Raw genomic sequence first — 16912 nt, forward strand, 5'->3', positions numbered from 1 at the left:
TTTGTACTTTGGGAATTAAATTGATTGCCAAGAAATTAAAGCCCATTAAGGGAATTATTTCTCCAGGCGTGCTTTGAGAAACAGTTGACATACTCCTTTCTGAGTATAGTATTAGGATTAGAGGTTACAGACTAGTTTCTTTAGATACCAAAAAATACATTCATTCAGTTGTCAAATAATTATACAAACAGTTATTCATTATCTGTCACACGGCAAGCACTGTGTTTGATGAGAGAGGAATGCAAGCCAAATGTAAAACAGTTTCTGCCCTTGAATGATAGTAGGCTAGTGCGGAAGGCAGACATGTAAGTAAACATTAGGGTACAAAAGAGATTATGCACAGTTTGTGCAAGGTACAGTGATAGCACAAAGGAAGGAATGATCAACTCAGTTGAGGGAAATTTCTGGTATTCAGGAGCTCCTGGTTTAGGTTTTAGCAGCTCCTGAAGAAATAATAGTAGGAATTTGCCAGGTTAGAGAAAGAGAAAACAAAAATCCAAACGTGGTTTAGGAGGAGTGAAACAGCTTGGTGAGAATTCAAGGTAGTTTGAAGTGACAAGAATAGAAAGTGCAAAATAAATAATAATGATGATGATAATAAAAAAAAAAATAGAAAGTGCAAAGAGACAGGCAGTGACAGGAGACTGAAGAGATTGGCCCAGGTCAGATCATGACCGTGTAGTTCATGCTAAAGGGCTTAGATTTGACTTATGAAATGATACGGTGTAACAGTTTTGAGCAGGGAAATGATCAGGTCTGTGGGACTGAACTTGGTGGTAGTTAGCATTGTCAGGAATAATAGCTGGAAGAAGGGTGGAAACTCTTCGGTGAGAATAATTGAAAACAATCTTGATTTCAAGTGTTTGATTTTTACTTGACTAGGAGTGGCAAGAATTACAACAAAGTATACAGCGAAAGGAGAGAGCTCTCCTGGAGACCAAATCAAAGATAACACATCCTGTTTATAGTCTTTACTTTCCTGAGGTGAGTTATTCATGTTTTCCTTACTCCATTTACTTTCTCTTCAGGTATTTTTCAGTTGCTTGTTATCCCTCTGTGGTGTATACTGGCTCACATGTGCTAAAGATGATCCATTCTTGAAAGGCCACATTTTGAAGGATACCTTTCAGTGCGAATCACATTTAGTGAACGTGTTGTTTAATGGGGGGATTGTTAACTCTGTAAGTACTTCTGCAGTTGCCTGGGCTTCTGTCTTTTCTGTGCCTGGATGACTGGAGGTTGTGCTGATGATTTCTCCTTAGCAGTTCAGGCAGTCTTTCCGACAAGTGTGTATTTCGTCCTCATCGTAGGACTACATGGGTTTTGTGAATCCCTCACGCCTATCAAGTTTTGGGTAGGAAAACCATTATAGTTGGAGCCATTATAGTTGCTCTGGCCCTCGTAATTGCCCCAGTCCATGGGAATAGCCAATGGCTGTGGGACCAGCTAAGTGTGGTAAGAGTTGAAAGTGGCTGAGCCCCAAGCTTAGGACAGATTGATCAGTGCTCTTTGTTCTCTTGTCCTTATTTGGTTTGTGCTTTTGGCCTGCTCAACTGTGGATGTTGAGTTTTTTGTCTTTCCAGTATATTTGGGAATTGCTTGAGGTTTTGCTTTTGCCACGGTTTTGTCTATGGCCAGAGGTCAAGAACTGGTTGTCTCTTAGTTCAGGGAAGCTGTGCCACAGACTGCTTCACAGCTTTGCCATAGAACCTTCTGCTCAGCACTCATGTTTGGCAGGTGATTTCATGTATAAATCTGCTTTCTGCTTTAGAATGTCAATCCAGAGTTGCTGGGGGCTGCCGAAGGCAAAATTCCCAAGTAATTTGGCTTTCCTAATAATAAATGAATGGCTCTGCACAGACTGTTGTTTTGACTTGGAAAGAAGTCAGCCCAGGATTCCACATTAACGCGCTTGCTGATCTTCTGGCGTGTCCTGAGCTTTAGCCCATCTGTTAAAGGCATTTTGCCCATTGCAGTAGTAGCCTGCCAACCCCAAGGCTCCCGAAGTCAAGCGAGTGAATTCCACTCATTGATTGGCTTTAAAAGTGCCATGGGATGTTATAAGCTGCATAATTTGTACCCTTATAACAGACAGTTCATTTTAGACTGTGCTTAGTTAATAAGCAAAACGTTCATTCACTGCCTTAGAACATTTAGCCTTGAAAATGCCTTTTTCTAATTTAAGCTACAACTGCACTGTAAACATCTTAAAGTACCATTTATCAGATAAAATTTATTTAGGATTTTCCTAACATCTACCTGTCTACCTTCCATGTACCTACCAGACTGCCCTAACAGCCTCACTACCCACTTAAATTGCTTTAAGTTTTAGGATTATAATTGACTTACATGTTACTGAAACTCATTCAATGGCAAGGAATCTCACCCAGCAGAAAAACTGTTTCATCGAAGGTGCAAATAACTCATGCTACAATGTATTTTCCACTTTTACTACGTGCATCAAAGAGTCTGTGCATAAGTACAATGCCCTGGATTGATATTCACTAGCTTCTTAATAAATATTCTTGAATGAATCTCATTTTAATCAAGTAACCTGGGAGATCAGAGGGAAAGACATTCTCTTAGTGAAGAGGTAAAGAAGAATTGCTCATTCTTGAGTGCTGCTTATATTACATATACGTTCTGGTAATGAGATTTCAGACAATGAAATGTCAGAACTAAAATGATTGAGGTTCTACCTCATTTCATTACTAATCATGATTATCATTTTTTTAGAAGATTTTTTTATTTAATTGACAGAGCGGGCTTGTGCACACAAGCCGTGGGAGGGGCAGAGAACCAGGCTCCAGGCTGAGCAGGGAGCCCACAACAGGATGATGTGGGGCTCCATCCCAGGACCCTGGGATCATGACCTGAGCCAAAGGCAGAGGCTTAAGGACTGAGCTGCCCAGGCGCCCCCATGAAGGCGCCCCCATGATTATTAATCATGATCAGTGTTCTAGACATTCTAACATTGCTTGTATTATCTCAGTTCATCCTCATAACACATCCCGAGTTAGGCACTCATCATTTAACAGAGAAGAAAAGTGGCATTTAGCGAAGTGAAATAGTCCAGGTCTGTGTGGCTTTGAAACAGGCATTGGCTAAACAACAGCCTGCAGACAAGTCAGCCTCCCTGCCTGTTTTATGAATGATGTTTTATTGGAGCACAGTCACACTCATTGTGTTCATGTTACTGTGACCGAGTTGAGTACTTGTGACTCAGACTCTGGCCTGCTTTGAGTCCATGTGTGTGCAACTTTGTGTGTGCAACACATGGAGACAAACACACTATATACACATATATCTATTGTGGTAGTCCCCCTCGGGTTAAGCAGAAGTTAAACATGTACTTCTGACTTACTTATTCTGCTTATTAATGTTGTTGTAGTGCTTTGAAGTTTACAAGAGTTTTTAGTTGACCTTAGTGTAGCATTCTTAGAAAGGTAATCAAATTTTAATGTCTTGTGGATAAAATAAAATAGAAAGTGCGAGTGATTTTGGCTTAAAAAGACATTTTCCCTATGGTTCTGTTTTCAGTAAAGAGTTATTTTTTTTACTTTATTTTGGATAGTTGAAAATTTAGAACTATCTAGTGTTGTTTTGGTTGAGTATTTACAATAGAATATAGTTTGTTTATTCTTTAGCTCTAAAACATTTTCTTTAAGCCATTTTAGAAAGCTGTCTTCCCTGACCAATTCTTAAGCAGCGGATACCAAGAGATGACTAAACAGTTACCGATGTGCCCCGTGTAGCAGTACTCACTGAGCACATTGAAGCTTGATGCTTCCAGACTGTGTGGACTTCTGTGGCAGTTTCTTTACTAACCTCTTTTTCTATTCCTAATCTTTTATGAGGTTCTACTAAAAATGCTGTACTTATTAAAATCATGTGCAGTGAAGAGTATAGATAGACTTTTAAATCTGAGATGCTCTATTATGAGTGATATATTTTAATGATTTCTGACTTGGTTGCCCAAGTCCCTTCCACTCCTACTTTCTGGCTTTTGCTTCTTACTAGGTAAGATTACCAAGATTATTTGCTAGATGATATTGTAGTGTGGTTCATAATGTTTTATTTTTTAGGCTGTCTTGTGTCATTTAAGGCTAATATAGGGCTTAATACAGAGGGCCATCATTAGGGCTTTTTAAGGGGCCATTTGAAACCCCCAAATTACATGCAGAATTCTTTTGGACAGCAGATCTACAAATGGTTAAGAATGATTATTCATTCAGTAAATATTAAATATTTATTTTGTACCAGGCACTGTATCTGTGCTGGAAATACTGCAGTGATAAAACCAGAACAATAGGTCTAAGAGGAGATGAGGCAGAACAGTTATTTCTCTAGTTCTTTCTGATAACATAAACTTTTTTTTTCTTTGCAGGAAAAACAAGAATGGTGGTGGCTTTATATTGCAGATAGGAAGGAACAGACGTTAATATCTATGCCATATCATGTGTGTACACTAAAAGATACAGAAGAGGTAATTATCCAACAACATTATTTCAGTTTTTACAAACATATGGCATCTCAACATCATGCTTCTTCATAAAGTCTTTCTTAGAAGTCAGCTTATCATATTTGGCTTATTGTATTTTATTTGTTAAGGCACATTTTATAACTGTTCTCTAGTGTCTTTTGGGAGTAGCCGGTGTCTTTTGGGAGTAGCCGATTAGAAATTTATACAGTGTTGTTAAAGGTAGGCAACTTGATCAGTGTTCAAAACTTGTTTTCAACTTATTTTTGGGAGTTTTCACTGTTAGTGTCTGAGAATATACGCCTTTTGTTCTCCTGTTCAGAACTTAATTGTATTTTACAAAAATTTATGATTTTTATCCTCATTGGATTAGTGCTAAGATAAATATCTTTGGTCTTAAAAACAAATTTAAGAACTGGTAATTAGATTTTTAGAATGGAATTTTTGATTATGTGGCTTTATTCATTGTTAATATCATCACTACTGTCTCATTGTGATGAGTATGTTTTATCTGTTTATCTTGTTTTTCTTGATTGTTTCATGCTGCTTCTCTAGAAAGAGCAAGGTTTTTTAGAATTTCAAGATAGTTCTGTGGTATTGATTTTTAATCCAAAAATATTTTTCCCCTTTTATAACCAAGTAGTAAATGTATGAAGTTGTTTGTTTATTTGACACTTAGAGTTAGTGTTAACTTAAAGGATATTTCTTGGATAGAGCAGTTTTATTACTATTTTTAAAATTTAAGTTTTACCTATTTTTGAGCAGATAATAAATTCATCTAGTTAATATTTCATAAGATACACAAAAGTGCATCCATTGAAACATCCCTCTCAGTCACCCATTTTCCTTCCTGGAGGCCAATGATGTTAAACAAAATTTTTGTGTATTGTTCATATAATACTGTATATAAATTACAAGGAAATACACATATGTATTTTCTCCAATATTGCATACAAAATAGCATACACCTTACCTTTTTCTCTCTGATCTTTTATTTTAAAAAGTTTCAAACCTATAGAAATGTTGCAAGCATACTATTGTGAACTCCCATATCCTTCATCTATACTGATCAGTTAACATTTTGCCTTATATTTAAGATAGTTTAATATCTTCCTCTTCATGTGTGCCTGTAGACATCATGACATTGTAACCCTAAATACTTAAACATGTATCTCCTAAAAACAAAGGCCATCTCCTATGTAAGTCCAATAAAATTACTATATTCAGGAAATTTAACATTGATATGGTATTTATCTAATGTGCAGTCCATATTCAGATTTCCTTAATTATTTCACTAATTTCTGTTATAGTTTTTGTTTTGTTTTCAAAATTCAGGATCCGTTCAAGGGTCATGCATTGCATTTGGTTGTCAGTCTTCTTTATTCTAGAACTCTTGGTGTTTTGTTATTAAATTTTTCATGCCATCAAAATTTTTGAGGAGTCCAGGCAAAATATTTTGTAGAATATCCATCCGTTTAACTTGTCTCATTGGTTACTCATGACTGTATTCATCTTAAATATTTTTGGCAAAAATACTACATAAGTGATATAGCCTTCTTATGGGGCACATTATATCATTTTGCCCCACACTGGTGATACAATGGTTAGACATTTAATTAAGGCTTTTCTCTACTATAAAAGGTATTTTTTTCCTCTGATCTTTCAGGTGATACTTGGGCACTATGTTAATATTCTCTACTAGTCTTTTATCTGCTCATTTTAATATACATTGATGATTCTTGCCTTAATCACTTTTTTACTATGCTACTTATACTCAGTATAAATTTTGTATCTCAGGAGTGAAACTGAACGTCTTCCAGTGTATTTGAATTGTACTTATTTTTATGTCTGTTTTTGACCATTCATTTTTGTTGCGTTATTGCTCTTTAACTGGTTTGGGGAATTGTTTTAAGTGTTACATCCCTTTGTGATAGTTGTTGCAAATACTTCTCCCTAGTTTGTTTTACTATTGCAGTTGTCTTTACCAAGCAAAAGTACAAACATTATTTATTTGGGTTTTTTTGGTAGTGTGATTTAGTAATTTTTTCTTTTACGATTTCTGGGTTTTGTGGTATATTTAGAAAGTCAAATTGTGAGATTAATGTTAAAAAATAATATTCCATGAATTTTTAAGTTCATTTTTCCTAGTTGGTTTTTTAAATATATAACCTTGCCTACAAAATCTGGATTTTGGAGATTGGAGACAGATCACCAGAACATCCAAATGCCATCTTAATAATTTATTCTTCCTTTGTATGAGTGGAAATGAAATTTTTTCCTTAAGTTTTTATTTTAATCACCTGGTGCTCATCACAAGTGCACTTCTTAATCCCCATCACCTTTTCACCCATTCCCTGCCCACCTCCTCTCTGATAACCGTTGGTTCTCTGTAGTGAGAGTCTGTTTCCTGGTTTGTCTTTCTCTCTTTTTTACTCCCTTTGCTCCTTTATTTTGCTTCTTAAATTTCACATATGAGTGAAGTCTTATGGTGTTATATCTCTCTCTGACTGACTTATTTCAGTTAGCATTCTACGCTCTAGCTCTATCCATGTCATTGCAAATGGCAAGATTTCATTCTTTTTTTGTGGCTGAGTCATAGTGCATTGTATGTATGTGTATACCCCATCTTAATCCATTCATCAGTTGGTGGATGTTTGGTCTGCTTCCATAATTTGGCTATTGTAAATGCTGCTGTAAATACAGGGGTGCATATATCTCCTTGAGTTAGTGGGTTTTGTTTTATTTTGTTATTTTGTTTTTTTTAAGATTTATTTATTTTACAGAGAGAGAGAGAGCAAGCAAGGGGAGGGGCATAGGGAGAGGGAGAGAGAATCCCAGGCAGACTCTCTGCTGATCACAGAGCCCAACATGGGGCTTGTTCCATGACCCTGAGACCATGACCTGAGCCAAAACCAAGTCAGGTGCTCAACTGACTAGCCACCCAGGTGCCCCTGAATTAGTGTTTTTGTACTTTTGGGGTAAATACCCAGTAATATGATTGCTAGATTGTAGGGTGCTTATGTTTTTAACTTTTGAAGAACCTCAGTGGTGTTTTTCACAGTGGCTGCATCCATTTGTAGCCCACCAACAGTGCAAGAGGGTTCTGTTTTCTTCATATCCTTCACAATACCAGTTGTTTCTTATGTTTTTGATTTTAGCCATTCTCACAGGTGTGAGGTGATATCTCATTGTAGTTTTGACCAGTGTGTCCCGATAAGTCATGTTGAGCATCTGTTCCTATGTCTGTTGGCCATGTGTATGGCTTTTTTGAAGCAATGTTCATTACTGCACCACGGTCGACACATCCAGCTACATCCGTTCAGCCATCTCTCACCAAAATGACTAGGAGGAGGAATGCCCAACAGAAGAAAAATTCAGAGACTGGGCCTTCTGCAACAGAGCTAATGGCTATCGACATAGACAATATGTCAGAAAGGGAATTCAGGCTAACAATTATCCAGGCAATAGCTAGGTTGAAGAAAGCCATGGATGACAAAATGGAATTGATTAGGGCAGAACTTAAAGCCGCCAGGGATGATGTTCACAATGTTCTCAATGAGTTCCAATCTAATCTAAATCCTCTAAAAGCTAGGGTAACTGAACAGAAGATAGAATTAGTGATCTGGAGGACAAACAGAGAGAAAGGATCAGGAGGAAGCCTGGAACAAATAGCTTAGAAGCCACGAAAACAGAATTAGGGAAATAAATGACACCATGAAACATTCCAATGTCAGAATTATTGGAATCCCTGAAGGGGAGGAGAAAGAAAGAAGTCTAGAAGATATAGTGGAACAAATTCTCCATGAAAATTTTCCCAATCTCGCGAATGGAACCAGTGTTCATGTACTAGAGGCAGAACGGTCTCCCCCCAAGATTATAGAATCTTGAAAGTCCTCGAGACTTTACCTGATAGTAAAAATGAGGAATCATAATTGTAGACAGGCTCTCTTGAAGGCGGCAAGGACAAAGAAGCTCCTTACATACAGAGGAAAGCCCATCAGAATAACGTCAGATCTGTCCACAGAAACCTGGCAAGCCAGAAAGGGCTGGCAAGATATATTCAGGGCACTAAATGAGAAGAACATGCAGCCAAGAATACTTTATCCAGCAAGACTGACATTCAAAATGGATGGAGAGATAAAGAGCTTCCAAGACTGGCAAGGCTTAAAAGAGTATGCAACCACCAAGCTGACACTGCAGGAAATATTAAGGGGGGGTTCTATAAAAGAGAAAAAATCCTAAGAATATCATTGAACAGAAATATGGAGACAATCTACAGAAAGAAAGACTTCAAAGGTAACACAATGTCAATAAAAACATATCTATCAATAATCACTCTCAATGTGAATGGCCTAAATGCGCCCATAAAATGACACAGGATTGCATATTGGGTAAAACGACAGGACCCATCCATATGTTGTCTACAAGAGACCCATTTCGAACCCAAGGATACACCCAGACTGAAAGTGAAGAGATGGAGAAGCATCTTTTATGCCAGTGGGCCTCAAAAGAAGGCCAGGGTAGCAATTCTCATATCAGATAAATTAGATTTTAGATTTTTTTTTTTAATTTATTTGATAGAGAGAGATCACAAGCAGGCAGAGAGAGAGAGAGAAGGAAGCAGGCTCCCGGCTGAGCAGAGAGTCCGATGCGGGGCTTGATCCCAGGACCCTGGGATCATGACCTGAGCCGAAGGCAGCGGCTTAACCCACTGAGCCACCCAGGCGCCCCAGATAAATTAGATTTTAAACTTTAGTAGTCAGAGATACAGAAGGACACTACATAATTCTTAAAGGGACTACCCACCAAGAAAAACTAACAATTATAAATATCTATGCCCCTATTATGGGAGCAGCCAATTACATAAGAAAACTATTAATCAAGATAAAGAGTCATATTGATATGAATACATTAATAGTAGGAGATCTTAACACACCTCTCAGTAATAGATCATCGAAGCAGAAAATCAATAAAGAAACAAGAACATTGAATGACACATTGGACCAGATGGACCTCATAGATAGATACAGAACATTCACCCCTAAAACAACAGAATACTCATTCCTCTCAAGTGCACATGGAACCTTCTCTTTTGTCCATTTTAATTGGAATACTTGTTTTTTGTGTATTGAGTTTTATAAGTTCTTTATATATTTGCATACTAGTCTTCCCCTCCCCTTTTTAAAGATTTACTTATTTGAGAGAAGAGGGAGAGAGAGCAGGAGGAGGAGCAGAGGGAGAAGGGAGAGAAGCAGACTGCTGACTGAGTGAGGAGCCTGACACAGAGCTCCGTCCCATGACCCTGAGATCATGACCTGAGCCAAAATCAAGAGTTGGACACTTAATCAGTTGAACCATCCAAGTGCCCCACTGGTTACTAACTCTTTATCAGCTAAATCATTTGCAACTATTTTCTCCCATTCCGTAGGTTTTTGTTGATTGTTTACTATACAGAAGCTTTTTTATTGTGATGATGTCCCAATAGTTTATTTTTGCTTTTGTTTTCCTTGACTCAGGAGACCTATCTAGAAAAGAGTTGCTATGGCCAATGTCAAAGAAGATACTGCCTGTCTTCTCTTCTAGGATTCTTGTGGTTTCAAGTATCACATTTAGGTCTTTAATCCATTTGAATTTATTTTTATATGTAGGGTAAGAAAGTGGTCCAGGTTCTTGGCCACGTTGCTGTCCAAAACCATTTGTTGAAGAGACTTTTTCCCACCAGATACTCTTTCCTGCTTTGTTGAAGATGAATTGACCATATAATTGTGGGTTTAATTTAGAGATTTTCCTGTTCTGTTCCATTGATCTTTGTGTCTGTTTTGTGCCAGTGCCATACTGTTTTGATCACTTCAGCTTTGTAATATAACTTGAACTCTGGAATTTTGATGCCTCCAGCTTTGCTTTTCTTTTTCAATATTACTTTGGCTATTCAGGGTCTTTGTGGTTCCATATAAATTTTAGGATTCTTTGTTCTGGTTCTGGAAAAATGCTGTTGTTATTTTGGTAGGGATTGCATTGAATGTGTAGATTGCTTTAGGTAGTATAGACATTGTAACAATATTTGTTCTTCCAATCCAGGAGCCTAGAATGTCTTTCCATTTCTTTGTGTCTTCAGTTTCTTTCATCAGTGTTTTATAGTTTTCAGAGTATAGGAATAAACATCCTTGGTTAGATTTATTCCTGGGTATTCTACTGCTTTTGATACAGTTGTAAATGGGATTGATTCATTAATTTCTCTTTCTGCTGCTTCATTTTTGGTATATAGAAATGCAGCAGATATCTATACATTGATTTTGTAGCCTGCAACTTTATCAGTTCTAGCAGTTTTTTGATGGAGTCTTTTGGGTTTTCTATGTATAGTATGATGTCATCGGCATATACTGAAAGAATTCTTTCTTACCAATTTGGATGCTTTTTATTTCTTTCTGTTGACTGATTGCTGTAGCTAGGACTTATGGTACTATGTTGAATAAAAGTGATGAGAGTAGACGTCCTTGTCTTCTTCACATTAGGAGCAAGGCTCTCAGTTTTACTCCATTGAGGGTGGTGCTAGCATTGGGGTTTTGCATATATGGTTGGCCTTTATTATGTTGAGGTATGTTCCTCATACCTACTTTATTGAGGGTTTTTTTGGTTTTGTGTTGTTTTGTTTTTAAGTAGGCTCCCCACCCAGCACAGAGCCCAATGCAGGGCTTGAACTCATGACCCTGAACTGAGATCAAGAGTCAGACATTTAACTGACTAAGCCACTCTGGTGCCCCTTGTTGAGGGTTTTTAATCATGAATGGATGTTTTACTTTGTCAGATACTATTTCTGTGTCTATTGGAATGATCCTATGACTTTTATCCTTTCTCTTATTAATGTGATGTATCACATTGGCTTGAGAATATTGAACCAACCTTGCAACCCAAGGAAAAAATCCCACTTCTTCATGGTGAATGATTTTTTAGTGTATTGTTGGATTCATTTTGCTAGTATTTTATTGAGGATTTTTGCTTGTTTTCATTAGAAGTATTGGCTGTTCTCTTTTTTTGTCTTATTTTCATTTGGTTTTAGTAGGAGGGTAATGCTGTCCTAGAATGAATTTGGAAGTTTCCTGTCCTTTTCTATTTTTCAATTTCTTTGCTGGTTGTCATTCTGTTCAAGTTTTCCTATTTCTTCCTGGTTTAGTTTTGGTGGGCTGTATGGCTGTAGGAATTCACCCATTTTTTCTAGGTTGTCCAATTTGTTGGTACATAGTTTTTCATAATAATCTCTTATAATTGTATTTTTGTGGTGGTGGTTGTTAATTTCTCCTTCTTCATTTACAATTTTATGTATTTGGGTCTTTTTTCTTTCTTGACAATTGGGTAGAGGTTTATCAGTTTTATTGTTTGTTTGTTTTTTAAGGACCAGCTCTTTGTTTCATTGATCTGTTTATTGTTTTCTTTAGTCTTCGGGTCATTAATTTGTTCCTCTGCTGCTTCCACCCTGCCATTCATTCCATCAAGTGTGTCTAATTTTTTTATTGAGCTCCTTATCTCTGCTATGTTATTCCTTATCTCTGTGTTAATGGTCTCACTGATGTCTTCCACTATTCGCTTAAGCCCAGTGAGTATCCTTATGATCATTGCTTTAGGTTCTCTACCAGGCATGTTCCTTACATCTGTTTTGCTTAGATCTTCTGCCATGGCCTCATCCTTTTCTTTCTTTTAGGAGAGATTCCTCTGTTTTCTCATTTTGTCTGTGTCTCTGTGCCTGTTTCTCTGTGTAGGAAAGTCATCTATGTCTCCTGTTCTTGAGAATAATGGCTTTACTTAGAGGAAGACCTGTAGTGCTCTACAGTGTAGTGTCCCTTGTTCCCTAGGGCCTGGTGTCTCCAGTGTGTGCTGTGTGGGCTTTGCTTTTGTGTTCGGCTGCTTTATATTTTTCAGGCCAGTTGTCTGCAGAGGGTCCCTTTGCCTCTTGGTGGGCAATGTTTGCTCCCTGGCCTGAATGTGGCAAGTTTTAACTAGGTGTGTTCTGGTCTGCTTGTGAAAGTCCTATTGCCACCACTGTGGGAACTGAGGCCCTGTCAAACTTGGGGCCCACTGTGCTGGGACTGGGGCAAGTGTGACTGGGAGGGGTGGTTCCACTGGAGTACAGGTGTTGGGGGACTTGGTGTAAGCAAGTTAGGCAGTGAGTATCAGCCCATCACTGCTTCCTGCAGGTGGCCCTTTCTTGTGCTGAGGGGTGAGGTGGGGGTAATGGCCCCAGAGGGGGTTCTCTGTGGTGCCCTCTGAGATGAGCGAATACCCTCCCCACTGTGTGCCCTATGCGCTTTTCAGGTCGCTGTTTCCATGCTGTATGTCCATGGACCGTTTGCCCTGCCTTTTCTCTGAGAGCAGCCCCAGTGCCCTCTGAGCTCTCCCATAACCAAGCATGCTGACCATTAAAACTCCAGGCTTGGGGCGCCTGGATGGCTCAGTCAGTTAACTGTCTGCCTTCGGCTCAGTTCGTGATCCCAGAGTCCTGGGATTGAGCCCCACATCTTGCTTTCTGCTCAGCAGGAGCCTGCTTCCCCTCTCCCTGTTGCTCCCCCTGCTTGTGCTCTCTCTCTCTATCAAATCAATAAATAAAAATTTTTATAAAAAGAACAAATAAAGCTCCAGGCTTTAAGCCCTGCTGGTTGCAAGAATTCACGAAATTTGGGCTCTCTTGCTTTCTAAGCCCATTGCTGTGGGAATTCCTTTTCCCCCCATGCACTCCCCTGTGTGCTAGGTTGTCTCATGCCCTTCCCTCCAACTGCCACTCCCTCCCTACTACAGTGGCCATGATCCATTTCTCTTCCAGACTGTCTCTCTACACTTCCTACCTAATCTTTGACATGGCCTCTTCTCTCTCTCTCTCTCTCTCTTAACAGCCCTTAGCTGTTTGATTGCTGCGCTATTTAGAATGATTAGATGATGGTATCTAGTTGTGTTCATGGGATATTGTAAGCCTAGTCTTCTCCTACTTCCCTGTCATCTTCTTTCCCTGGAATTGAAATTTTTAAGAGTTTGTAACTCTTTGTGTATGAAGCTTATGATTTAAAAGGAGATAAGTATCTTCTTGACATTTTAAGGCACATTTTTAAAAAATTTCTTTCATTTGAGTATAGTTGACATACAATGTTACATTAATTTCAGGTATATAACAGTGATTCAGCTTCTCTATTTATTATACTATGTTCATAATTAGTATAGCTATTGCTACTGTCTGTCACCATACAGTGCTATTACAATATTATTGACTCTGTTTTCTATGCTGTACCTTTTGGTTACATGACTTACTAATTCCATAACTGGAAGCCTGTTTCTCCCACTCCCCTTCACCCATTTCGCTCATCCCCTCATCCCCCCCCAGTATTCCCTCTGTCAACCATCAGTTTCTTCTCTGTATTTATAGATCAGATTCTGTTTTTTGTTTGTTTATTCATTTGTTTTTAGATTCCACATATGAGTGAAATCATGTGGTTGTTTCCAGCACTGGGCATTTGTAAAGGAACAACTCACTTCTGTGTGTTTCTCATTTACTCACACTCCTGTCACACAACACTTTTGACACCAGGTGTGTGGGTTTTTCCCCATACCAAGCAGTTGTCTCTCACACCAGCTGAGTGTCCTGCATCTTAGCTCAATGCTGGCACTATATATCTGGAGTTAGCATCAGATCCCACAGGGTAAGGGCTCAGTTCCTTAAGACTCCACCCCCCAACCCCTCATCACGTGCTTCAGAATGCCAGTTGCCAGTCTCAAGTTGTCTGTACTTCCGACCAGCTGGCTGTGAATTAGGGTTTCCGTGACCCCCTCCTTGAGTCTGATAATTTGCTAGAATGTCTCATAGAACTCAGGGAAACACATTTACTAGTTTATTATTAAAGAATATAATAAAAGACCTAGATGATGTTCTTTCTTCCATTTCTCAAAATACGGATTTTAAGTGCTGTTTTTTTTCTTCTAGGTAGAACTGAAGTTTCCTGCACCAGGCAAGCCTGGAAATTATCAGTATACAGTGTTTCTGAGATCAGACTCCTATATGGGTTTGGATCAGATTAAACCCTTGAAGGTAAGAATAGGGACTCTTCAATAAATATGGTTGCCTATTTGAATGCATGCTTAATATACTAGGAAAGCATTTCTGGATCTGAAATGTAGAATAATAGAGGGAAAAATATGTCCTCTCATACTTTGTATATGATACACTCAGTGGTCTGCTCTTTAAATAATAAACTAAACTTGTTGGGTTAAAGGAACATGATGCTTTAGAACCTTGAGTATAAATTATTAGACTTATTTAGAATATTAAATATAGATTACTTAATTGATACTCCTGATATCCCCTAGTATGCTGTGACTTTACAGGGCCTCATCAACTGGGTTCTGGTTTTTGTTTTTGGGTTTTTTTGTATGTTTGTTTTTTAGAAAAGTACACATATTTTCCCACAGATTCTGTTGCAGTGTTTTATTAGTTTCTGAGATTAGTTTGTTTTTAATCATCTTATACACTTTGTTTAAGTATTATGTGAAGCACGTTCCTGTCAGTGTTTACCAGTTTCACTTGAAACCATAAAAGACCTTCTGTTGTGTAAACACTGTGTTGGAGTATTATTGTGTGGTGCACTGGAGTCCCAAAGTAAAGGGAGCTGGTAGAGGCAGGCCTGTGTTTCCCCGCAAGGGTACTGTATTTCTTTCCATTGCTTATAGAATTTTACTTTGAGTATGGAGGCTGGAAAATACCTTTTTGAAAGTCACACTTGAGTTTTTCTTCTCTTAGCAGACTTACTAAGACACCAGATGCATTAAGACATAACTTAGTGTTCTTGCTCAAGAATCACAATTAATCTTTCATTGTACAGAATTAATAGTATAGCTTCTATAGAATTAAAATGTCAAACCATATTAGAAATTTGACTATATTCGTATGTTAGTAGATTACCTTTTTATTTCTGGGACGAATATCTATTTTAAATAAGTATGTTAAATTTGGAGTTAACAACCATTTATGGTCTATTTCTTTATAATTGCTGTGGTCAAAGAAAACCTTTTCTTTATCAGATATTTCCCCAAATTTCTGATGTCTGCATTTAATTCTTCTTTGTAGTTGGAAGTTCATGAGGCTAAACCTGTACCAGAAAATCACCCGCAGTGGGATACAACAATAGAGGGGGATGAAGACCAAGAGGACAGCGAGGGCTTTGAAGATAGCTTTGAGGAGGAGGAAGAGGAGGAGGAAGATGATGACTAAGCCATGCTCTGAATGGACCACAGTATTTGCAACCCTTTGCTGTTTCGGAAGTGTATAATAAACCAGAAACAGTGCAGGACTGATGTTGAGGGAGGTATTAGTTCTTTACTAGAAATGGGTGCATAATATAACTAGGCCTTGGGGAAGCCTTGGTACAGTCTGAAAAACGCTTCAGGCTTGTTAAAGCCTTTCAGGTATGGGATGGTGCATTTATTTCATCGGCAAACGATAATAAACCCTTTGTTATAACTGTCCAGAGTGTGGGCTATGTATTATCTGATCAATTTATGGTCCCAGTAAAAGTAAAGGTACATGAAAACCAGTCTATAAGTGAGCAGTTTTTCTTTGTTTAGCTTTAGTTTTCAGCAAACATTAAACTGTGATAAACACCACACAAATATTTTAAGTAACATCTGCTCAAGTTTTAATCTTTTGATAAGCTCTGTCATTCATTTATTGACATTTTGCAGTGATACAAGACTATTTATAACAGCTCCATTCATAGCTTTAAACTTTTTATTTTTACCTGTCTTGGTCATAAGTTGGCATTGTGTCACATTCCACATAATATAGAGGGCTACATTGGGGATTTTCCTTTTCTTAATTGCCCAGAGTTATCAGACAGATTAATAAACATGGCTTTTAATGGCTTAAAACATTTTTAAGCCTCTATTTTAGCAGATCAGTGCAGGATCTAATTCTTTTTATAAGCTATAGGTCTAAAAACGATTGTGGGACCATATGTTCTCTGATGTTGGTGACTCATTTATTAAACCTTTTTTAAAAGGTTCACTATAAAAGCTGAAATACATTCTTAGCTTTTAATCTACCTGACTCAGAAGCCTTTTAAGGAAAAAAAAAAAAAAAACATAACATGCAAAGGAGGCATCTTTTTGTATTCATTTTGGACTCCTGTCAATAAAATAGAAGTTTGACTCATTTTACGTTTGTAATGGTGTGTGTCTTTTTACTTCCAGGGAAAGGATATAATAGGATAATTCACTCTTTAATTTTCAACTAAAAATTTAATAATGTACATTACTGCAGAAGTGATCGCTATTTCTGTATGGTATAGAGAAACCCACGTGTGGGAGTGATTTCCCCCTTACCCATTGCAGTCCAGAAGGATAAGTGCTTATAAAGAGTAGAAATGTATACATGATGAAACATTGAGGTAAGATGAATAT

The 16912-nt window shown here is 37.9% G+C and overlaps 1 protein-coding gene across 1 annotated transcript in view; it reads left to right on the forward strand.

The window, feature by feature from the left end:
- The window catches only part of SEC63 (SEC63 homolog, protein translocation regulator), a 71021-nt gene extending 54356 nt beyond the window's left edge, over positions 1-16665 (forward strand). Inside the window, exons 18-21 of the mRNA XM_044244579.1 lie at positions 883-984; positions 4388-4486; positions 14442-14546; positions 15582-16665. Of these exons, the coding sequence (XP_044100514.1) occupies positions 883-984; positions 4388-4486; positions 14442-14546; positions 15582-15725 (450 nt within the window). The 3' untranslated portion in view covers positions 15726-16665. The remainder of the gene's footprint in view (positions 1-882; positions 985-4387; positions 4487-14441; positions 14547-15581) is intronic.
- The last annotated feature ends 247 nt before the right edge of the window (positions 16666-16912 follow it).

This window comes from Neovison vison, chromosome 1, assembly GCF_020171115.1.
Source record: "Neovison vison isolate M4711 chromosome 1, ASM_NN_V1, whole genome shotgun sequence".
NCBI classification, from domain to species: Eukaryota; Metazoa; Chordata; class Mammalia; order Carnivora; family Mustelidae; genus Neogale; species Neogale vison.